This window comes from Excalfactoria chinensis, chromosome 6, assembly GCF_039878825.1.
Source record: "Excalfactoria chinensis isolate bCotChi1 chromosome 6, bCotChi1.hap2, whole genome shotgun sequence".
In the NCBI taxonomy this organism is placed as follows: Eukaryota; Metazoa; Chordata; class Aves; order Galliformes; family Phasianidae; genus Excalfactoria; species Excalfactoria chinensis.
Window position 1 is genome coordinate 34,404,490 of NC_092830.1, and position 24,504 is coordinate 34,428,993.

Consider the following 24,504-nt stretch of genomic DNA (forward strand, 5'->3'; position numbering starts at 1 on the left):
GCCTAGGACTGCATTTCTGGTCAATAGAGACCTGCAGTTCCAGAAAGTAGTTCAGAAAACTCAAGTTGGAAGCTGTATGATTCCTATGTAAGTGGTATGGCCTGATGCTGGAATGCTGTCTGATAAATTTTCTTAAGAAAGAATCTGAAGCAACCTGATAGGTGGAAGCATTCCACCAAGTGAAGTCTTGGATCTGAAGAAATTGAGCTATCGAATTCCCTCTTTGCCCGTGAAGCATAAACACCAAGTTTACAATCTGGCTGATGGCTAATCTGCCATGATAACAGAATCAGTTCCAGCTGCCACGATTTGGAGACAAGCAAAGAAAACAATTGGTAAAGAAAATGTTGAAGCATTTGGGGGTCCTGCCTTCAGGTGGGCTCAGTTAAAACAAACCCAGCATGAGCACACGATAACCCCAGTGATGGCTGTTCCACAAATCCATCCTCTCCAGACTATGATTCCCGCTATTAGATTAATCTCTGTAATATCTCTGCTGCAAAACTTGATGCAAACTCTATAGATCTCGGTCTATTTTATGCATGTGTAGTTATGGCAAGAAACACCTTAACAGACGAGAATTGGAAGAGTTAAAGCTCTATCTACAGGACACTAAAAAGATGAAGGAAACTTTCAGAGAAAAGAAAGTTGCCCAGCTCTTTTCTCCTGCAGAACGCCCTTGAAGTGGATAAACACTTGCACAATAGGACACTTTATGCGCATTGGCTCAATTTGGTTGCACTGTTTCCAAGCTGCTGATAAATCAAGAGCAAGTGTCATATGATATGATTTCAGGAGATGATGAAATAGGGAAAAAAAAAAAAATTCAACAACCCACATTTTCAAAACTTTGCTTACCAAAAATTTGGTTAAAAACTTAGTTTTTTGTCTCTCAACAATTTACAGCAGTAAGCCTAAGACATTATTTCATAAATAATATATACATGACATGCAACATTTATGTTATAAGTAAACTGTTAGTTGAATCCCTGATAGACTGCAGTATTTTCAGTGTTATTTTTAAGCCAGCTTGGGAAAGAGAGATAAGTATCCCTGAATTTGGATAAGTTCTGTTAGGCAGCCTTAGTTGTTGGAAAAGACATCTGGGATCCCCCAGACCAACCCCAGCCCACCCCCACCATGCCCCCATGTCCCTCAGTGCCACGTCCCTATGTATCTGGAACACCTCCAGGGATGGTGACCCCACATCTTTATGGGTATGGGGACAAGACTCCTGCCAACACCACGTGCCACAATCACAGGACAGAACTGCTGCTGACTCTCCCCCTTTCTCCATGTTCTGCCCAAATTTAGTTGCTCAATGCTCTGAGCAAAGCACAGCTCTCGTGCTGATGTTGATTGTCAGGTCTGTGTCTCAGCAATTTCAGATGCTAAAAATTCCAGGATATTCTGGAGGTCAGAAAAGTAATTATGAAAAACAGCTGCTTAAAATGTTGACAATTACCACAATCATTATGAAAAGGTGTTTTGCTAGAAAAGGATCCTCCTGCACAGTGTGGATTCAGAGGGAAAGGATGCAATGAGAGTCAACAGCCTTCTGTTTTTCTTATACAAAGATTGCATTAAGTGCTTCATCTGTCCTTGTTTAATCCGTTTCATAAATATCAACCAACTGAAGCAAAGCTTGTAGTGCAAAGGAAAAAGAAAAGAAATGCTTGGGAGTATTGTAGTTATGTGCCACGATAGAAGGGAAAAGGAAACAGAAGCAGATGGTAGCTACATCTAAAGGAAAATACAAATGATGCTGAATTGAGACAGTTCTTTAACAGTGGATGTAGCAGTAGGTAGATGCTACTCCTAAGGAAGTGCTGCTCAGGAATTCAAGGACATGCATCATGTATAAGAGGATGTATCAGCCTTCTTTGGTTGACATGCAACATCGTCAGTCTCTGTGCACTGTAGGGCCTGCCCATCACCTTTCAGGCCATCTTTATGCTTTTGCTACCAATACATGATATGTTGGGTGTAATGCTCACCATTGGTAGCCACATAAAATGTCACCTTGTGCCTGACAACCACAGAGTTGCAATTTAGCATGTGGCATTTGCATTGTAGCCTAAGTAGTAGGTGGCCTCTAGTTCAATGGGGAAACAAAATGGAACACTGAAAGCCAATAGAAATAGTATTTTGGGGCTTGCTCCCAGGTAGGTGTCTGAGTATTGTCATAAAATAAAATAATCTGAATGACTGCAATGCAAAGAACCAGGTCACCCTGGTTTCCCACATCTCTGCCTGCAGTACAGCCTGAAAGGGAAGATGAGCTGGGTAGGTGCAAAGGAGAGATTTTGTAGGAGAACAGAAAGCAAGGCATGATTGTAGTGCGTGTGTTTTGTCAGCAGAATCTGTACGCCAGGTCTCATGAACCGCAGGAGGAAGCACAAACCAGCTGCCTAACAGCCTGTGCCCAGCTATGGACTACAGGGGGTGGATAAGCACAGTTAATAATTTTCTTTGTTTTGCTCAAACTGTCACAGTTCTGGAACCAGCAAAGTCTGACACTATTCTGTCGAGCTGGGGTGTATTTGTCCAAAGATATTTTCAGTCATGCTGTATTTCTCCATTGCAGTGCAAAAGATAGAAGAGGCAGGGAAAAATATCTATGCATTTTTCATATATATACGTTTTAATATTTATTTTGCATATAAATATGTATGTGTTTTACAAATGTATTCCTCCAGAAGGTACAAAAAAGGCAATAAGATCTATTATCTGCTAAAAATTACTCAATTATTTGTATAAAAATATCAATATTTTAAAAGTATAATTATTTTCACTTCTCTTGTCTCAATAGAAACCAGCAAATACTGCTGCCAGCCAATACTGCATATATTTAGGCATGAAGGGAGTCATCTCAGAATAATTTCTGATCACTTTAGGTTGCTTACCCTTCTTGTTTTTGCCCATGTTGCTCTGACTTTTCCCATATTCTTACCTATGATATAAGTGAGCAGTGAGGTTGAGTTGGTGGGACTTTGAAGATACTGCCTTCACCTTTCTAATGTTACACTTCTGTACACCAAGTTATCTGCATGTGCCTAAATCCCCATTGATGATGAGGAGTTCCTGGAGGAGGTGAGAATTCAGCATAGCCCACGTGGCTTCCAGACTCATGCCTTGCACCAAGCATCCTCAGCCCACCTGAGATCATCACCCTGGTAAGCTTCGCTTTAAGCTCAAGACTTTCAGTACATCATTGTCCTTATTCTGAGTTTCCTCTTCCATCTCATCTTCACCTGCTCCATGCTACAACATGCCCATGGGCTGATGAGATATTGCTTATTAGCCTGTATGTTTTGCCTCCTTCAATAGATGCAGGTGCACGCATTGCTGAAGTGCTTTCCCCAGGAGCCCGCAGCTCTTAATTGTCCTATTAAAATGATTGTGTATTTGCTATAATTTTCACATTAAAATTATCTGTGTTGGCTGCATATGCAGAGCTGTTCAAACTCTCTGTTGTGAGCAGCTGATTGAATTGAGCCCTGTTTGCTGTTTATAAATGGTCCCTTGCTAGTTCGCAGCTTTATGGAGCTGTTGAGTCACCAAAGCAATACATTTCAGATACTTTGGGCTGGGGTGGGGGGGGTGCAAGCAGTGCTGCTTACAGCACACACTCAGACTCTGAAATGTAATGGGGCACCTTTCAAACTGGTTTGCCTACATCTAGCACTTCACGTGGTACCCACTGCCTGAGTTTGTGTGGGTTTTTTTTGCCTTGTCGTAAGACGTGTGTACATATGGGCTATTTCAAGGAACTTCTAAGCTTAGGAAGGCTTCTACTTAGCTTCTGCGAAACTTCTAATCCAGAAATACAGCACTGTTTTGGAACGAGTCTCCTAACTTTTTCAAAATGCATTTGCTTATAACATGAAGATACAAGCAACTATTAAAGTTTGAAAACTGTGCTATTTTATTCTAAAGGCAAAGGCAATTAGCAGAATTCCAAACGCTGCTGCTCTGAACACTGTTGCCAACATTCCCTCCCCTTCCACTTGGCATTCACAAAAGAAAACTTGACAGAGACAAGCACTTACGAATCAGTAAGGACTGGTTGACAGAGGCAGGTACTGCTGAATTTAGTCTACAACTCATAAGTGTACAATACTGGATGTGCCAGTTATCTATCTCAGCCCTCACATTCCCTTACAGTGCCACCTGCCTCTGTTGGGACTCTGCAGCTGTTCTTTTCTCCCTCTTTAAGCAAAGCAACTTTGCAAAACCTTCTTTCACTTAAATGCAGCAATTTTGAGCAGTGACCTGGCTTACGGGCCCATCTCCTCTTGCTGCTTAAAGTTACAGCTTAGAGGGGGAGGAAGGAGACAGGGACTGTGTGTTAATAAAGAGGTCATTAAATTGATCTCCCTGGAACAGAATTAATGATAAACATAGAACTCATGTAAGAAGCAGAAGTCTTAGGAACTCTCTGGAGGTTGGCGGCCCTGCCTATGGCAGGAAGGTTGGGATCTGATCTCTAGGGTCCCTTCCAACCCAAGCCATTCTATGATTATATGAAGTAATAAGTGAAAAGCAAAGTATCCTCACAACAGTATTGAGCCAATGTCTTGAAATTTTTATTCTGGCTCATGCAAAGTCATGAGTTCAGCTTAAAAATGATGAAATTACAGGGAAAACATAATTGAGGTCAGTGGTATTTGGCCATGGTTTCTCCAGCTTGCAGATGTCTGATTTGGGGCTTTCCTTTCCAATTCCCAAGCCTAGAGATTTAGCAACAACAAACCAAACCAAAACACCTGAGTTGTTCAGGGAGATTTCCTGCACACCTATCTCTATCTGGTGAAATCTTGGCAGCATCTCACTAGAACCCAAGTTATGTGTTAGTTATTAGTCGTGCATTTACAGGAGCACCCACAACATGTTGAACCTTTCACAGGTACTCAAGCAGTGTTGGGTCACAAGTTCTTATACTACAGAAAATCAACATACTTTGCACTGGGAATCAGATAAGACCAAAAGCTCTTCACAAGCCAAGACCAGGAGCCATGATAAGAAAGTAAATGCAGCAAAAAGCATCTGGGCAATTTTATCTTGATGCCAGTAGGTTTGGGATGCCTTCAACCCATATTTGTTCTCTTTGCTACCCTAAAGCCTCCTTATAACCTGACTAAATTAAAAGCTTGGCCAAAATACTAGATATTTCAAGATAGCATTTTCAAATGAAGAACTCACAGGAGACTTTGGGTTTTCTTCAGCAGCTTTCTTTTTCCCATTTTAAAGAGTGGGAGCAATGGTGAAACCATTATTTTACATCTTGAGTTGTTAGGCTACAGCTTGATCACTGAAACAAATTCAATGAGACATAATCAGGAAAGCTGATAAATACTACAGCCTCCCACACTCTGCTCTGATTGTTACTATAATAAGGCTACATCTGTACAGTTTGGCTTTCCTAACGTCAAGCAATTGGCAGCTCTGTAGCATTGATGCCCCCTGAGGGCTCCTTGTCCTCATAATTTTTTCTGTCTACTGCAAGTAAGCATATGAAGTGTATGCTACATACCCACACAACAGCACATAAATACACATACGAGTATTGTCACGGGCCATAAGAGATGCATTTCTCCTCTACTGTTTCTAACAACCTTATTTGCTTCTTCTCCCCCATCAAGACTTATCTTTTCCCCCTAGTATTATACGTTTGTTTTATTTCAAATTTAGAATTGATTATTTCAGCAGTCTATGCTACTTCTATAATTTCTTTCTAGAAACTCATCTCTTCTCCCTAGATTCGCAATTGAGGGGTAATTTAGATCTGTGCCTGTGCCTGGCATGGGCCAAGCATTCAGCACAGTGGGAGTTGGATGGAGCCCTGGTTTGTCAAAAGCAGACTACCTGAAAAGTCAGGAGCGGGAATCATTTTAGAGAAAACCTGTATGAACAAAAGAGGTGAGAAGAAGCATCTCTTCTCATTCAGCATTACTGAGATGTTTTCAGAGACTGGGAGACTCTTGTTCTTCATTGTCTCCAGAGTTAATGCCAGTGAGCCCCCAAACAAACAGCCAGGTGACCCCCATCCTGAACTGCCTGTTACATTTGAATTTCAGTCTAATAACAAATCATCCAACAGTCAAACAACCAATAATACATCTGAGGAGTGTGATAATCTGAAAGCACTCTCAGGAGGCCCATACTGCTTTAGGAATGATAGATTGCTTCCAAAGCCAAGGAGAAAATTCATCAGTTAATTTTATGAACACTTTACTTAGTGGGAAACTGATTTCACACTGCTGGGTTTCCTCCAAGTCATGTATGTTCTGCACATTACCTAATGCTGAAAGTTGCAGTTATTGACAATGCGGTACCATCAGTACATGTATCAGTACACTCCAAGTGACTCAGATTCATTACGTTTCTCCCTGGTGACATTTTAGGGCAAAAATGGCATAAAGTGCGCAATAAAATATTACTGCAAAAAATTTTAGTAACACACAAGAATACTTGAAGATTAAACACTCAACCAACATGTTTTAAGATTTAAAGTGCCATAGCTTACAGTTTCTGATGGAGCCATTGACCCTCAGTGCAAAGCAGAGGGGTGCCATAACATTGCCAGGAAGCATTATGTTTATTAGAGCAGCTCTAGATGCTGTTCATTGCCAAAGATGTGAAAACAAGCTTTTGCATTTGGGCAGATACAAGATAAATATAGACATGAAGGCTATTTTTCCATTTCCATCCCTTTCCAGGTTATACTGTAAATCTGTCAATTCTGCTTCTGAGGGCCTGATCCAGCTTTGAAGCCACTTGAAGTGAGCTGCCTTAAAGCTGCAGCATGGAGACAACCAGAGTAATGACTCCATTCACCTGCCGATTAGAGGTCTCAGAGCACAGTAATAAATAAGAATGTGATTTTAAAGCCCTTCACATTAACAAAAACCAACAACACCTGAAGCCATGTAATCAGATCCAGGTTATTTGTGGTAAGAAATAGATCTCAAATTTAAATCCCTCTGGTCTATTGAAGTGAGATTCTGCCGTCATTGATCCTTATTAACCTAGGTATTGAATTTCTGTCATACCTAAAGCATGAAAAGTAATTCCATTTTTCATCTTTGCTTGCTGCCAATAAGGCTGGCTGGACTTTGTTAGATCTTTAACTGGTGGTTTATCCTGAGTGCTCTTTTCTGTTGCTCTTGGGATAGTGTTGAGTTAATGAGGGCGATTGTGGTGTTGACATAAGTGGTGTATTGAATTCTGGAAAGCAGCTGCTGCAAATTAAGTAAGAGTTGATTAAAAAAAATAAAATATATCAATAGATGATTGATATAACTGCATATGATAATAGGAGGGAATAGTTGCTAAATGTTAGCTCTAAAAAGCACCAGTATTTCAGAATAGAGAAATCCCGGACATCTGGAATGGAAATAAACTGAAATTAAGAGAGAGATCTTTCTTTCCATAACCATGTTTCAGTGTTACTATCAGTAAATATGCAGAGAAAGTCTTTTGTTTGTTTCATTTCTTGTGAAGAAAAGTGGGTTTTTTGTTTGTTTTTAATCTCACTCTCCAGGAAGAGCCTATTCTCAAAGTCATTTTTAGATTGAGAGTTTATCACAAGGGAGCCCACATTGGGTTCCCACTACCTGGGCGCATAACATGCTGCCAAGCTTGAAGCAGCATACTGTATAACCTCAGGTCTGGATATATTCTCTTCTATATATTCTGGATATATCTCTTCCATATACCCTTTTTTGCTGACATGGAGCTATCACTTCATCACTTTTTCTTAATACTCGCTGTTTATCAACTCTCTTTTTTCTTTACATGCATGTATGTAAATAACCAGAAAAATTAATCTCACTGAATATTCATTGTCTTCTGGAATAGTATTGGGCTAAAGATGTAGGCAATGGTAAAAAAGGTGCAATGCTCCTTTGCTGTACACTGCCATACTTTGAGAGCAGTGTACGTGAGCCTGGCTGGTGGGGATGGGTGTTCATTTCATAAGCATTCTAAAGTTCTGTTCTTGGAGTTTTTATTGATAAGTATGTTCTTTTCAGCTAACAGTGAGTTGAAATGATATGTCAAAAGTCATCCATGGAGCACAGCCTCTTGGAAATTCATGAAAAGCATAAAGCTGTTCTTTTGCTGCCTGCTAAGCAAGGAGCATGGGGTCAGTGGGAGTACGCCATTAAGAAATGTAATGTGAAGCAGAAATCCAAATCTCCACAGGGAAGGGAAAAAAAACCATAACTTGATGGGTCAAGAGGACAGAGGAGCTACAACAAAAACTCATGAACAAGTTGTCCTAGAAATCTGAATGTGAATTTGCTGAGTTTGCAGGTCCCACCTAGACATAAGCAGGCACTACAAACTGTACAGAGATAGAGATGGCAGGGAATGGTTATTTACTGACTCGCTGTTCCAGGCCCATTCACCATGATGGCTTCACTGACCATAAATTCTGCTGCTCAAAAATCTTATTTAAGTGTCACAGTGAAATACAAAAATGTCATCTCAAGCTTAATGACCTTTAGAAAGAAATTAAAGATGAGTAAGCTCTTTAAGCTACATGTACAGATGTGATTTAAGCTTGGAAAATTGAGGAAATGTTGGAATAAGGATCTTCACCAACTACAAGTTAATCACCTGAAGCTTAAAAACAATCATATGTTGCATTAAAGGCTGGTACACCTCTTAATGAAGAGGACTAAATGGCACACATATGTAAGAGTGGCACTAAGATTATTGGTGAAATCAACCATAAAAATCACTTCCCCCCTCTCCACGTGTGCAACAGTGAGAAAGAAAAAAGATGCGAGTCTTACCTTCTTAGTAAGAAATAGGGGTTCTTTGCACTGCTGTTGGATAGCCATAGTCATATACATAGCTGTCTGTCCAGCCCAAAAACATATGGCTGCAAGAGATGATGCTGCCCCAGCCTACATCATTGGCACAGGCTTGTAAACTTGTTCACACCTGGCTGATGAGTGAATTCATGTGGAGACCATTACAAAAGTAAACGATAGAGAGTCACTTCTCACTCCAAGCTTGGGCATTTATATGCCAATCTTAAAGGTTTAATTAAGGAAAGGTGTTGGTGTGGAACCACTTTACTCTACCCCATGTTAACCCACCTTTATTCACTTGTTTCTCAGAAAGGTCAAGCACCTGCTGTGTGATGATGAAAGTAAATCTGGTTGTGTAACTCTGTTACTGACAGCGACAATCCATACTTTGGTAAAATGTCCCAGATTCACTGAAAATATGAGCTGAAGGTAGAGTGAAAAATAATGAGCTGAAGTCAAGGGAAAACAACTATACATGGATCAAGGAGGGGAAAGAAGGTGAGAGAAACTAAAAATACACAGCAGGCATAAAACATCCCAGGAAAAAATTGCATTTCTTCATTTGCATTCATTTTTATCAGCGTCTTTTATCCACACAGAGTTCAGCCTCACACTCAAAGGCACAATCGGATAATCCTAACAGTTTTCTGATTAAATTCGAGTTAGAGATTACCACGATTCAGTAGATCCATCCCAACACGTGTAAGTAGATACAGTTTTAGTAGATACAGTATTATTGGCTTCAGCATTCCCAAGCTGATTTGCAGACAATGAGCTTTGTCTTCCAGAGGTTTGCATACTTGTAGTAATTAAGATGGATGAGAAAAACAGACACAGTGTGATAGAAATGATGATCATTATAGGGGTTTACAAATGAGTAACTGGATGGCATAGCACAGTTACTCAAGGCAGTGGGCTCAGGCTGCATTTTGTGATTGCGGGGCCTCTGCGTGGGAGCAGATGACTGATGGCTGGTATTATCAAGGAGAATGGAATATATCCTGTTTTAACCTTATTTTATTTAACCTTATATTTATATCAGGAATGATCAAAGCTTGGCAGTCCTCATGTAAGCATCTGTTAAAATGGAGCCGTAATTATAGAAGGAGTGTATTTATCCTCCAGTTTTATTTCCTGATGCTTCTGCAGGGTTGCATTTTTTTCTTTTTCCTACAACAGTAAAAGCAAAGGAGATGAAAACCAAAGAATTCAGAAAAAAAATAGCTGTTCTAAAGACATGGAAAAGATAGACGTCTGTAAAATACTGCCTTTATTGGGTTGTTGTTGGATCTACATAGGGATTAAATAGCAGTACCACGTATTTTTCTTTAAGTGAATATTTAGCTCTCAAGTGCATAACTATAGCAATAACTAGGGCACACTTCATTTTGGTATTACTGTATTTAGGGCAGGCATAAGCATCCTGTCTCAGCATGAGATGTTCACACCTCTAAAGTTACTCCTTTTGAACTGGAGTGTTTGGTCTAATAGTGCTGAAAATAAAACAAAAATTGCACTAATGAGTGCACTTGATGACTATAAGGCCATTTACTTAGTAATGCCTGGACCAAAGTAAGTCATCTGCCTTAGTCATAGTGCTACTGTGCTGGGTACGTGTGAGCATGGCCAGCTCCAGCACAGAGCACCAAGGCCCACCATCTCCAGCATCTGGTGGTACTGAGGTCTCAGCAATTAGGAGCCATATACTTTTAACCCACAAATATCAAAGAATTTCTTATCAGAGCCTCTCCTTGCATAAAAATAGCTGATGATTGTGATAACCTCATACCTGTGAGCAGAGCATGAGGACCTTTGGGTTTGTAAAGTATGTTATTTCAAAGCAAAAAGAACTGACCTGCCGGGACTACGACTGCCCATCTACTGCTTTCTACCTTCAGTCCAGCTATCGGTGACTCAAACGTGGCTGATCTGCTCCCTGTATGACTGTTCAGACCTCTACCCTCTGCAAGATGGCTGAGACTTCACGGGACTCCATAGAGAACCAACCTAAAGACCTTGATCAGATCATAACACAGAAAACCTGGAAAACTGTTGTGGTGACAAAATCTATGCATGCCAATGAATGAGCCAAATTAGCAGGAGTACTGATATGCTGTCACTGCTCCAATATTCCTTAAATATTTCTCATCACTGCCCAAGGATAGAATGACATCTCAGCTGCTAAAAAACCCTTCTTGATAACTGTGCCATTACGTTTGCTGTTCTAAACAAATAAATGGACTACAGAATGATGCAAAGGTGGCAAATAGAGCGGCATAAGTAATATGCAATTCAAAATGCTAATGTAGTGATTGGATTATTTGTTTGACCCTATGATTTAGTTCAAACAGTGCTGGCAATGGAGCTGGAGCTCCACAGTTTCAGTTGTAAAGAATTATGTCTGCACTCTGTCTTCTTTGTTCCCTCGCAGTCACACAGATTGCTGTTATTTAATGGTATTTGCAGAACAAGGATAGGCTGGAATTGTCTAAGAAATTTAAGAACAGGGCTGTTTATTTTGTATGGGTTCACGATTATATTATTCACTCTGCCATATTTTGCCTTTTGTCTTTTCAAGATCCTTTGCTGAGAAAATAAAAATAGATGTAGTACAGATGGCACATGATATTCTTACAGTAAGTACTCACAGTTTATTCCTCCTTGGTCTTGGATAAGGGTTGGGTGAACATCTTTTCCAAGAATCACATCAGTATAGGCAAGCACAGTAATGGCAATTAAAAGGTTCTAAATAAAACTCTATGTGGAAGTGCACACTGCGGCCTCACAACCATGCATAGTAGAGATGTTTATTTATCCACAGGCTTCTGACTGGCTAAAAAGGTACAGCTGGCCCTTCTTTTGGTACAACCAAGGTCACAGCGTTGAACCTAACAGAGCAAAGATGATTTCCACCAGCTGATGGCTTGACCGGTGTTTATTTAGTTCCTTCTTTCCAAGACCTGATCTGCATCTTTCCCAAACCTCAAAGCCATTCTGCTGTACAACTTTGTTACTTAAAAGCCAATAATAAAGCACAAGTCCAGCTCTCACAGCGGTGAGGCCAGGAAAGTAGCAGCTGTAGTGGCAAGACAAACAGACCATGTGGAGGAAGGTGAATCCCTGCCACGTTGTGGGAGACAGCGCTGTGAGGTGTGCGTGAGCACAAAGGTGCTTACAGGCAGGCCAGAATCGAGAAGAAAGATACTGTCAGTGGATTTTGCCCATGCCCAAGCCTGCATCCACAAGGAAAGCTTCATTTCAAGTCTTTTTCCTGCATCAGAGAGGAAGTGCTGTGGCTGCAGCAGTCCTTACCCAGCGCCCTTTTTGTTAGCTGTAGTTCAGAGTAAAAAACACAACCTTAAAAACAGAAAACACAGGGCACTAAGTTCTGGAGTCACCAAGCATTCTTGAATGCCAAAACAGAAAAGCTGAGATGGGTTATTCGCTTCCGGATATTTTTCCCCTGGAGATTACAATGCTTGTCAAAATGTGGATTTACAGGGAAAGGGAGACCAAAATTTGGACATATTTTAATGATGTTCAGCAGAAGCTGCGCCCTCTCAGCTTTTCTCCTGCATGGGAATAAAATTTAAAGATTGTCATAACTTTTTTGAATAGCAGAAATATATCAGTTTTATACTTTAGGAACATCTTTTTGTTGTTGTTTTTTTTCCCCAGTCAAAAGTATTTCTGATTTACAAGTGTCCTTTTTTTTCTTCCTTTGCTATTCTTAAAGAAAACAGATTTACAAAGGATTCAATAATCCACAGGCAAAAAAAACCAAACCCACCCAAGACATTTCATTTTAACCCAAAACATCTTTTCATTTTTCCCACATCTCCACCCCCCCCCTACACACACCAGGGCTTATTTCACTTCAGCTCGAACCAATCTTTGCTTCCAGTTTTTTAACCACACTGACAAACCCACATCCAGCTCCACTAACAGAAAGGCCTCAGACAGGGAAATGCATACGAAAGGATGGGCTATGCAACTCTCACTACTGCTACAGCTGGGCTGATGTTGGAGGAGCCGGGCTCTATCTGCGCTGCCTCCACTGCCGAGCCCGCTGCCGGAGCCGCCGCAGGGACAGGCTGATGGGCTGCTTCCCAAATTTCCTCATGATTTCCTTGATCCTCGCCAGGTTGGTTTTGGAGATGGTGAAGTCGCAGCGGGTAGCTCCCATGTCGTAGCCCACCTCACAGTTCTTGGTGGCGGTGGTGTAGCCTTCTGCTTTCACACTGACCATGTATTCCCCTGGGTTGAGAAGGCGCCAGTAGTCCCCATCAGCTCCTATATGGAAAAGGGATGCTCTTAAGACAGGGCTCCTTTCTCCTGCAGTGCATACTGGTACCCAACATGGGCTGGTACCCAACATGAGCTGGAGGTTGCTTTTCAGCTGATACAAGTAGAGATGAGACACTGAACTGGCAGTTCTGCATCCCTCCTTCACAGTCACCCAAGACCTTGTAGCTAACAGCCAAACTCATGGCACGCTTAAGGTCATCACAGAAACCCAGCAATCCTTTAATATGGAGGAATTCTAGCTATGCAAGCTCCCCAAGCCCAAGAGGCAAGGGGAGTGGGACTCACTCCTTGCTGTGTGTTACCTAAAAATCTTTCATCTGAAGCTCCAACAGTTTCCATCACAGCTGGAAGAGATCATCACTGGATGGGGCTCTAAGCAACCTGATTTGGCTGTAGATATCTCTGTTCTTTGTAGTTCCACTAGATAGTAAAACACACACCAGGCTGAAGGAAATGTCTCCAGCAAAACCAAGCCAGAAGAATCAACTGCAAGAAGAGCAGTTCATTCCCAGAAAGGACCACCTTAAAATGAACACATAGATTGCCTTCATGTGAAAACATGAGGAAGAAAAGCAAAAAGGGGTTAAAATAGCACATGGTAGTGACATTATTCCCCAGGGAAAATTGAGGAAAGTGTTACTGATGTGAATGCAGACTCGCCAGCACATGGGTAAAGTGACAGCCTATGAGGATGCCCCATGGCACATGTACCTCTCCTTCTCCTGCCAGCCCTACAGGCAAACACAGCATCAACATTTTCAAAACAATGGGGGAAAAAAATAAAAAGACAATAGGTTTCAATCAAGCATGCAATTCTATATATAATTAGAAGCGCAGCATCTCTTGCACAGAAATGATTTTTTGTTTGTTTGTTCTTGTTTTTAGCTCTAATGACGGCTGACAGCCTTACTACCACTAGCCTTGGGTTGCTTGCAACGCAGTGTTGCAAAAGCTAAAGATCATTTGGGTAAAAATATGATATTTGGGAAAAAGATCAGACTGGCTGGCCTTGGTTTAAAGAAATATGATTTTAATTTAGGGCACGGTAAAGACTGCAAATAGCAAGCCTTAGCAAAACAGAAATAAGAACTATAGTGTGGTAGGTATTGCTGCCTCTGATTGCAAATGCTGTGAGCTGGATGCATCTCACTCTTTGATAGGATCATGGTGGCGATGGGTCGATGGTTGGACTGGATACTCTTAGTAGTCTTTTCCAACCTGAATGATTCAATGATTCTCTGATACTATGATAACCCCCATTTTAAACTTAAGCTATTGACATAAATGTATCAACTTGTATTAACTACCTTACATAAATTACCCTAATACTTTGTTATCTGCATCTCCAGAAAAACAAATGATAGTTCTGCATGCCGGATACTTATAACTAAAATCTAACTTTTCTCCACTGAAAGGCAGCCAGCAAGGAGGAAAAAAAGGGAAAGATCTAACACTAGAAATACACCTAGCTGAGACTAATGGCATTAAATACTAACTAGATGCTACTTCAAAATCCTTGAGTTTGGTTATATAATGTATGCTGAAAGCACGTCAAGTTTACCAAAATATTCATAATTTTTTCTCTGAACATTGTGTGAAATTAAATTAATTACGCTTAATTGCAAAAAAAAATCACACAGAAATGCACAAATCTTTGAGCTCTGGTAGAGGCTCCAGTACAAAATGCTTCACTGGAAGAGATCTGTATATTTCTTGGTCAAGACTTGTTTTGGGATTTCCAAAGTGTGCAAGATCAGAAAATGTTTCACTCTTCACTAAATATTCCAGCTTTAGGCATGTATTATTTGTTTCCGGCATGCAGCTAGTAGCAAGAAAAATACAATCCTTTCCCAGGGACTGGGCAGCCTGGTCTGGTGGTTGGCAATCCTGTACATAGCAGGGGCGCTGAAACTAGATGAGCATTGTGGTACTTTTCAACCCAGGCCATTCCATGATTCAATGATACTGAAAAAGTTGCCACCGAGTCTGATTTAAAGCACAATGGCCACGGTAAATCAGAAGCACTTTGCAAACTACTTTCCCTTTGTGATGGAAATTCCACTGATCTCTGCTAGTGGGAGTGATAAGGTGTGGTTTAAGGATGTGGTAAGTGGGGATGGTGATGATCGGTTGGACTTGATGACCTTCATGGTCTTTTTCAACCAAAACGATTCCATGATTCTAAGACAGCCCAGAAAACAGTCTGCATTTGAAGCATCAGGAAATAAGGGCATCCAGGTGCATTCCTTCACCCAATTGATGAACTCCTTTCCAAAGGTTATCTCTTAGAAAATAGTCCATATCTAATCGTGACACCATATAGAATCATAGAACGATTCTAAATCAAATATAATCACAGTTAATCAATAACTGCGCCTGCATCAAGAGAAAATGGCATAATCTTCCATAAAGCTCTTACTCTCAAAATCAATAATTCCAAATAGCCTATTAATATTATCAGCTTAGTGCTGCCAGTCTCCTTTTCCCACAAGACATATTGTACTTCCAAGTGAAAATAAAAAAGTGCTTTCTGTGCACATTTGGTGAGAGGTTTTCTCAAACAAATCAATGTTGTTTGAAGATAATTTTGTCTGCTCAACACGGTAGTCTACCATGCAGATGCACCAAAGAAACAGTAGGATCCTTAGAGCCTAGCTTGCTTTAAATAAAACGTACATGAATAAAGACAGTGGCCATAACTCTCCTCCCATTTCATAGAATCATCATAGAATCATAGAATGGCCTGGGTTAAAAAGGACCTCAATGATCACTCAGTCCCAACCCCCTGCTATGTGCAGGGTCGCCAACCACCAAACCAGGCTGCCCAGAGCCACATCCAGCCTGGCTTTGAATACCTGCAGGGATGGGGCCTCCTTGTGCAACCTGTTCCGGTGTGTCACCATTTGGACTGCTTTTATATCAAGACAATTCTGAGATTTAAATGGATATATATATATATATTCATTTTGAAAGGTATAGAAGAAAGGAGAATGTCAAAAATTTGCCTTCTTTCTCTGACGTTATATGTGGCACTTCAGCTTATTGTCTCCAACAACATATAGATTGTTAGCTGTATAATACAAATCAAGATAAACTCCTGCAGCTCCCATCTAAAAAGTGGTTTCCAAACACAGTATCAACTTCAGCATTTATCATTAAAAATATAAATAAAAATAATAAAACAATTACTTTTGTTTTTACTGAGAAGGCCTTAAATCACAAAAGCTCAGCTGTAAGCCTAATGCAAGTAGCTATGAGCTTTCAGGTGGTACAAGCTGGGCTCTGGGACCTTGTGCCCTTCTTCCATATACTTGTTCATTGTCTTTAAATAGTTGATTTTTCTTTCATGTGAGAATCCAGCATATGGAGAGGTGGAGCCTTTTGCACTTGTTTGGTCTCAAACAGAGAAATTAATTCCATTAGCAGAATAATGCAACTTACCGTTTGTGGCACTCCTCCAAGACAGAGAAAACCAACTGATTACTTCCATTCCTGCTATCATCTCCCACTTGTCCAATTGTGAAACATTTAAGGAAGAATTATTACTGACTAATTAAGTATCTCTTATTCAACCTTCTCTTTTACAACAAAGACAGAGTAGCACTGAAATAAAATTACCTGTAAACTAATCTAGATATTCCATGATTTATTATCAGCTTCAATGAAAGATTAAAGAGGTGGAAGTCTCTTATCTTTGTGGTACTCCATAGCCTGGATTCAGCCAACACACCAAAGTGTGTCAACCCTGTATCTCAGCAGCCAGCCCCTGCCCTCACCTCTTGCTTACCCATCTCCTCTCCATGCCCCTCTCCCAGTGGGAGAACTCTCAGGTTCCCTCAGCCACTGGATCATAAGCAATCACACAGGACCTCCACAAACACAACAGCTGATGGACACCATCCAGCCCCTGAGTTTTTAGGTATTACGATTAATCCTGTAGTCACTAGCATCTACTAAAGCAACGCTTTATTTAGTGCCATGTCTACTTGCCAGGCCATTAAATAGGTCTGGAGTTTACTCTGAGTGCAAATAGCTACATCTGGGTTTAGATCAAACAAGGCTAACAGACATATGTGCATTTCTTACTTTTAGCTATACATACTGAAAGTTAATTCTCAGGCTGACATTAACCCATACAAAGCAGTGTTTTGGCCGAGCCACGTCAAACTCTCCTTCCCAAAGCTGTGATGCTTTGCAGAAGACTGCAGTGCATGAAACCCCTTCCCTACGGCAGCTGTTCCTCCTCTGGACACAGCTCTGACTCATGTCTCCAACACATTACCATTACTTAGCAGCCAGAGGAGCACTCTGCATGGCAAGCTGCTAAGACAGCCTTGTTTGTCAGTGCTGCAGTTACTCCGGGTTGAATTTGCATTAACTTTTCATGAGAAAAGGAGGAATAAAAATTCTTTAAACATAGCTTGACTCAAGCAATTGATTTGGGGCAGATGGAAGGTTATCTGCTCAATACTATTTTTATTTATTACCTGTGCGGATGTCATGGTTAACACCTTCTACTGAAATAATGGCATTTGGGATTCCCCTTCCATGTATGTCTTTCACTATGCCCTTGATGCCCCGATGGACCTGTTGGGAGAGCACGCAAAAAAGATAAATATTAATTATCAAGGAGCAGTGATGTCATTAGAAAGATGGAGCAAATCATGAATTCCACATGTGGATTAAGCATACCTATTTTGGGGTTCATACAATGTGAATTCAGCTTACAAATACTGGCAGGATCCCAGCAACACTGAATACAGGAGACAGATATAACACGCAGGTAAAGCAGCAGAAAAGGAAGCCAACAAGTGGGTCAGGAGTTTTGATGCTCTTGAATACCTGCTCCATGAAAACGATGAGGGACTCCCGGTTGTTCTCCCACTCCTCAGGCAACTCGCTCTCATGGGGATACTTGTCACAGCCCACGTAGATGGACAGCTCAAAGCAGTTGGTGTGCAGATAGCTGAAGTCATTTATGCCTGTCAGTGGGGAGTAAAAATACAATAGAAGGAAATAAAATGGAAACAATGCAGTTTTAAACATATATCTAGTGTGTGTATGTATATATATATACATATATATATAAGCTTGTAATGAGTGAAATAATCCATTCTGTTCATCCATCAGTGGCTGTAAGGAGCTGCAGTTTGTCTGCATTACAGAAAGCACTGTGACCTTTACAAAGGTCTCGACTGCTATGGAAGACTGTATTTAGATTCAGATCTGAACTATTTCCATTTTTCAGCTTTCTTTTCCAACTCTCTCAGCTATTTTCCTTTGGAAAATTCAATTTATTAGCTCCTCACAATGAGCATTAGAGGAAGGAGTGAGCGGAGCTTCCTTCATTACTATCCACTTGCTTTTATAATAAAAAAGAATTTAAATGTTTACTCCATGATCACTAAGTGTTATACTTCACGATGGCAGAGATTATAAGGAAACCCATTTACTTCTAATGGAAAAGAGTTAAAAACTAAAAGAAACTGTAGTCCTGTCAAATTACCACAGAGCAGTAGTCAAATATTTAATGAGACCTCAGAGCCTCCTGGGTGCAGAGTTGGAGGGTTATGTAACACAGACGTTCTGCTCTTCGCATTTGTTGGTGGGGAAAGCCTGACTATCAGACAGAGGCATATGCTGCACTGCTTCCCTTCCATCTGAGAAACAGCCGCAGTTATTTCTTTTCCCCCCCTCACATTTTCTATCACATCCTGATTAATCTATTGTGAAATGTTTTGCAATACATAGCAATTGCTCAGTTTTAGTACGTGTATTTTAGAAAATAGCTTAACGTTGCCAAGAGCAACTCTCTGCGTAGTGTCTTAACAGGCAATTCCAGCCTTGAAAACACTAGAAATAAAATAAAATTCATCTGTTCTTTGCCTTTGAGCAGCACACCCAGTGCAGAAATGTTATATGTAAATTTGCCTAAAGAATTTGCATTCACTGCAGTCCGAAATGCATGCAGAAGCTGTTATACGTTGAACTAAAGGGTAAATAAACAGAAAGTGGAGTGACCAATGTATCTATATACGTGTCAGCGTGGGAATACAGAGGGAATGGAATGGCTAAAGTATGAGATAAATTTGCTTTCAATTCTTTTCTGCATGTCTTTCTCGGTGTGTGTACACATATCTACACCACAACATTCATTCCATTTCTCTGTGTAGAGAAAGGATCTAAAACCATCCCATAGGTTGAATGGAGAGCACACCATCTGAGGTTCAGCCTAGCTTCTGGGATGTGAAGAACAAAGCAATATTTCAAGCATTTCTCTCAAAGACAATATTGGAACTCTTATTATTATGGAATAAAGCAGGATATGTAATATAATGAGAAACATCGTAAAGAAATAAAATAGATCAGATGAACAAAATCCAATATGCAATCATTTCTAAGAAATCAAGATATTATTCAGCATCCATACTGCACACCATTACTTAATGTAACTTAATACCAATATCTGTCAGTGACATGGCCAGTGCCATCTTTCCTCTATTGATTCATAATTGTGTTTCTGTAGCACTTAGGAAAATTAAGCTCATAAATTAAATAATTAAGCAGTCAAGTTAGCAACCAAGGGTTGTTTGCTATTTATTTTTTTTTTTAAAGAAACAACTTATACTTTTCAAAAAGAATCTGGAGAAATGCATACTAATATATCATTAGACACTGTCCTTGCAACCCAAGCAGTTCAGTCTTCCTCTTCTCCCTCCCTGAAACTCACCCGCCACTTTTCAACCTCCTGAAGAAATATTTGAGAAGTTAATTCTTGGCTCTGGTCTTCGAAGGCCAGCCAACATTGATCATATATGGGCCAAAGTAAAAGTCCAAAGCTGAGAAACGTTTATGCAATGAAACTACCTGCAAGTTACAAACAAGAGCCAGCTCCATTAAAAACGTGGTCTGCACAGATGCTTTCCTGCATCTGTTTGCCATTAGGGCTGCAGTGGCTCCTGCTGTCATTCAGGCATGCTGCTTTCTTCTTAATTCTGTAGAAAGTGTTCTGTAACTGATGCACCTGGAAATACAGGTTTTGAGTAGAGCTGTGATGATTCCGCAGGGTGCCTCATCAGTCTGCTCAAGTGTGCTCCCATAGAGATAACTGCAGCTATTGCTGATCATAATGTGTCTTTAATTGGGCTTCCCTGGAAAGTGATGCTCTGTCTGCACTACACGACACAGCTTCCCCTTTGTGCTCAGTGACAGTGACACAGGCTGGGGCTCACCATGAGTGACGTGCTCTGTAATTTATTCTGGCAGCAAAAATGCCTGTGGAGCCTATTCATATTTTAAGTGTGAGCACGTCCAGGTCTCTTAAAAAGAGGATGGCAGCAGACCTGTGGCTTGATGCAGCAAGGAGGAGGCTGAGGTTCCCCTGATATAGGATTTGGACGGGTTGTTGTTCTCCCAGCAAACCATCTTTAATGTACAGAATCTATATATTAACACACTGCACTTCTGGAAACTCTGATAGTAAACAGAATGGCCACTGGATATTAGTGACAACGCAGCCCCTGTCAATCTGCTGCTACCTGATGACATGCAATGGATGGATTTCCAGATGAGGAAATACAGCTCTCAGAGCACATTTTATCACCTTTAAGGTCCCCTCCAATGCAAGCCATTCCGTGATTCTACCAATTTCCTCGTGCACCTACTTCCAGCCACGGTGTGCCACGAGGCGCCATTCACCGTGCCATCCTCCTTCTGGAAGTCCTCTGTGTGACACGCTCTCCTCCTCGCATCTGTCATCAGCCGGTGTGTGGAGGCATAGGAATAGGCGAGCCAGCGAAAGACGTGGTCATCTGGTGTGGGTGTGTAGTCCTGTGTTTTCCAAAGGGACCGCACCATGTCGTAAGGGTACGCCACGACCAGCTCTCCTCCCTGCAGATTGCCCCCCAGCACAAAAGGAATTTTTTCCATCCATGCAATGATTGCTCGCGTCTCCACTGCCACCTAGGAGAGAAGGAAACAGCTCTGTTGTGGCCTGTGAGATCTGGTAATCTTCTGGAGGCAGACTGGAGTGAGTAGTCAGCGCAAGAGATGTGGCCAAGAAGAAAATACTTTAATGACAGTGTCTGCCAGACACGTTTTGGAGACCACTGACAACCCATAAAAGCTAACACAAACCTTAACATTTTTGTTAGATCATAATTCTGTGCCCAGTGGCATCAGCTGGAATGAGTTTGGGAAATAAGGGATTTTAAGCAGGGAAATATTTCTAAAGCCCACGGAAGTTAAGTGTCGTCCCTGCAAAACAGGGGAAGTGTGGCCACTATAAATAGTAATTTCAAATGCCATGCAAAAAATAAGTTAAATTTTAACACGGCTAGCATAAGCAACTGTGATGTTATTTCAAGCAACACCAAGAAAAAAAAAACAACACAGGAGAAATTTGCATGGTGCATACCTTTTAAAAGGGCTTATCTACGCTGCAAAGCCTGACTCAGAGATGAACCCAGCTGTGGGCTTATGTTTCTGTTTCTTTACCTGCCTAGGACTCAAATTTGGGTATCAAGTCCTCCAGGCTCTCCCTCTCCAAGGAAAAAGATGGCACTGCAGGCAGTTGCTCCCTTTCCAAGGGCAGCTCCTAAATCGTGGCACCCAACTGTATGTTTGTGGTGCAATTTTATTTCCATTGACTATCAGGGAAGCCCAGACAGTTGTCTTAGAGCAGCTATGCAGCTTCACCAGCAAGCTGCATTTTCCACAACAAACATAAAGACCGGTCTTTCAACCCGCCCCCAACTTCATCTTCCTATCTCTCCAGAGTCAGTGTTACTTACAGTGGCATTTTCAGACAGGTACCAGTCAGGAATGGGGATGTGATGGTTTGGAACTTTCCTTTTGCTCTTCTTCTGATCTTCAGACTCCCAGAGCAAAGAGTTTAAATCGGGGAAATTATTGTTGATGTCAATGCCATCCTGAGTCCATCGACCTAAAGACCAGCCCCCTAATTCTGAGCCCTTAGATTGATGAGAAAAAAAAAAAAAAGAAAAAGAAATGATCATTCAGATTATGACAACCTATGAACCCAAGAAAGTGACTGGGGATGATCCATGCAGAGAAAAGGAAAGATGAATTAGTTCTATCACTGAAAGGAAAAGATGGGTATTTCTTTTTCCAGTTGATTGAGATAAAGCCAAAGACAAAACACCTGGGGTTAGACAAAATGTTCTGGTTCTTGTTTAAGGATTCTGCTGAAGACTATTTTTCCCTAGGTTACAGTGGAGATGGTATTCATCCCTTCCACAGCTGTGAGCACAGCTTTTGTATTCTAGTCTGCCGCTGAAGGCTGCCCAGGAAGAGCCCATGAATCTTCCCTTCCTGTTGTCTGTCTTATTCCAGAATGAAATAACATGATGCCCAACACACTGTGTGCTCCTTAAAGGTGCTATATTAAATTTCAGCTACAGAGGAACACAGATTTTCATGCGCTTAAGCTTGGTTTCCCACGACAAAACACTCTGCATAAATTTTCCACTCCCCATGATGGTGCTTTCACTGATTTACTCCTTAGTAGTGTTTGTTGTGCAAGACTTAGAGCCCCTCCTTTCCATATACATCCTCATATTAAGCAACATCACATATAGACAGATACAAACTTTTCCCCAGGTAAGATGTTTCAATGGCTTATGTTTGCTTTGACGTTTCTGTTTTTACTTCTTATTTTGATTCTTTTCATTGCTTGTAAAGCGTCATCTCTGGAAAATTAAAAAATAAAATGACAACAGTAGCTCGCTTCATTAATCTAATAGATCCAAATAATTCCTCAAAATTACCGCTTTGTATGCCTTGTCATATCCATCTGGGTTGACTGAGGGAAGAAGGTGGATTCTGGTATCCTCGATGAGATGCACAATGCGTGGGTTCCCAGCGAGGTATTCCTGACACATGAACTGCATTAACAAAAGGATCAGCTCACGTCCGAGCACTTCATTCCCATGAGCTCCTGCAGTGTACCGAAATTCTGGTTCACCTGGCAATCACACAGGACAGAAATGCAGTCAGAGCAGTAAACAAAGGGTCTTACAGATGTCAAGCAGCAGCTTTTCACTTAGTGTGGGTTGGAGAAATGCCTTAAGTGAAAAAAAATATATAATAATAATAAATGAAAACATATAAGAAACAAACAATTACTTTCTGTAGTTACTCTAAAATAACAGGCTCATGCATCAGAGCCCTCGTAGCACGCCGTGATCGTATAGTGGTTAGTACTCTGCGTTGTGGCCGCAGCAACCTCGGTTCGAATCCGAGTCACGGCATCACCTTGGTGGTACACACAAAGTTCTGCCTTTTTAGTCAGCCCAAGTCAATTCAATGAGGTTCAGCGAGTCCATTGAAGGAGTAACACTTGCAAACCCCAACTAGAACAGATCCAAAAGGGACAGCTTCTGGCTTGTAGATGGGTGCACCATCCCACTTGCTGAATCAGGCACTGCTGGGTGGGCAAGGACATGAGATGAATTTTTCTGGTGTTAACACCTGGGACACCTCACCTGGGGTGGGCACTTAGCAGGGTATTCACAGGTACGGCAGAGCACGTTTACATCAGTGCCTGACCTGGACAGCAATGCAGTGAGATCTTTATTCATCTCCACAGAGGGATCACAGATTCAATGATTATCTGTCCTATGGGATTATATTACCATAGGAAATTGAATCCCCCCACTCAAAAGTGAGAGAATACTGGGAGTTTTGACCTGACATTGCTTGCAATACATGCATTCCCATATATAAAAGCAGTTTTTAATCCAAACTACATAAATTTCAGCACTAAAATGCATTCGCCAGCACTAAGATTCACTTCTACTTTATTATTGCAAAGAATAAAACTCATTATCATTGAAGAATTTGATCCTACATTCAAAATGCCTTCTGTTTGTGCTCATCCTACTCTTCTCATTTTAGAAACTCAGCACTGAAGTTCCTCCCACATACATTCAAAATCATTGCTGCCATGAATATAATTCCATCAGGGATAATTACTGCAGATAGAGAGAATGAGGAGGAAAAAAGCAAAAACCAAAGCAAGAAACCAAAGCCCAACACCCTTCAACAGAATTAGTTAGATTAAATCCTAACCAACTTCATGTTCTCCTGGGTTGTCAGAAATCTCAACAGCGTACAGTTTTAGTCCTTGGTGGCTTTTTCCAATATTGTAAATTCTTGTGATGTTTGGGCACATTTTATTCACAGTTTTCATCAACTGCCAAAGAAAAAATGACATAGAGTTAGACTAACAGCATCAACAGCATTCAGCTATTATGGTTTTATTCCAGATTGGTTGTTTCAGACACTCTTCGTTTTGTATCTTATTTCTTAGTTATAAACGCTTTATGCTTAACAACATCAACTTTGTTCG

At 40.9% G+C, this 24,504-nt stretch overlaps 1 protein-coding gene and 1 non-coding gene across 2 annotated transcripts in view; one reads left to right on the forward strand and one right to left on the reverse strand.

Annotated features, from left to right (window-relative positions):
- Positions 1–11,309: 11,309 nt before the first annotated feature.
- Positions 11,310–24,504, reverse strand: part of CPXM2 (carboxypeptidase X, M14 family member 2) — a 59,693-nt gene continuing 46,498 nt past the window's right edge. The window contains exons 7-13 of the mRNA XM_072339948.1: positions 24,225–24,348; positions 22,922–23,118; positions 21,926–22,105; positions 20,798–21,095; positions 17,976–18,115; positions 17,621–17,720; positions 11,310–13,118 (exon numbers count right to left, since the gene is read on the reverse strand). Coding sequence (XP_072196049.1) covers positions 12,865–13,118; positions 17,621–17,720; positions 17,976–18,115; positions 20,798–21,095; positions 21,926–22,105; positions 22,922–23,118; positions 24,225–24,348 — 1,293 coding nt within the window. The 3' untranslated portion in view covers positions 11,310–12,864. The remainder of the gene's footprint in view (positions 13,119–17,620; positions 17,721–17,975; positions 18,116–20,797; positions 21,096–21,925; positions 22,106–22,921; positions 23,119–24,224; positions 24,349–24,504) is intronic.
- On the forward strand, positions 23,333–23,404 carry TRNAH-GUG (transfer RNA histidin (anticodon GUG)). Its single transcript has one exon. It is a non-coding gene; the product is annotated as a tRNA-His (tRNA).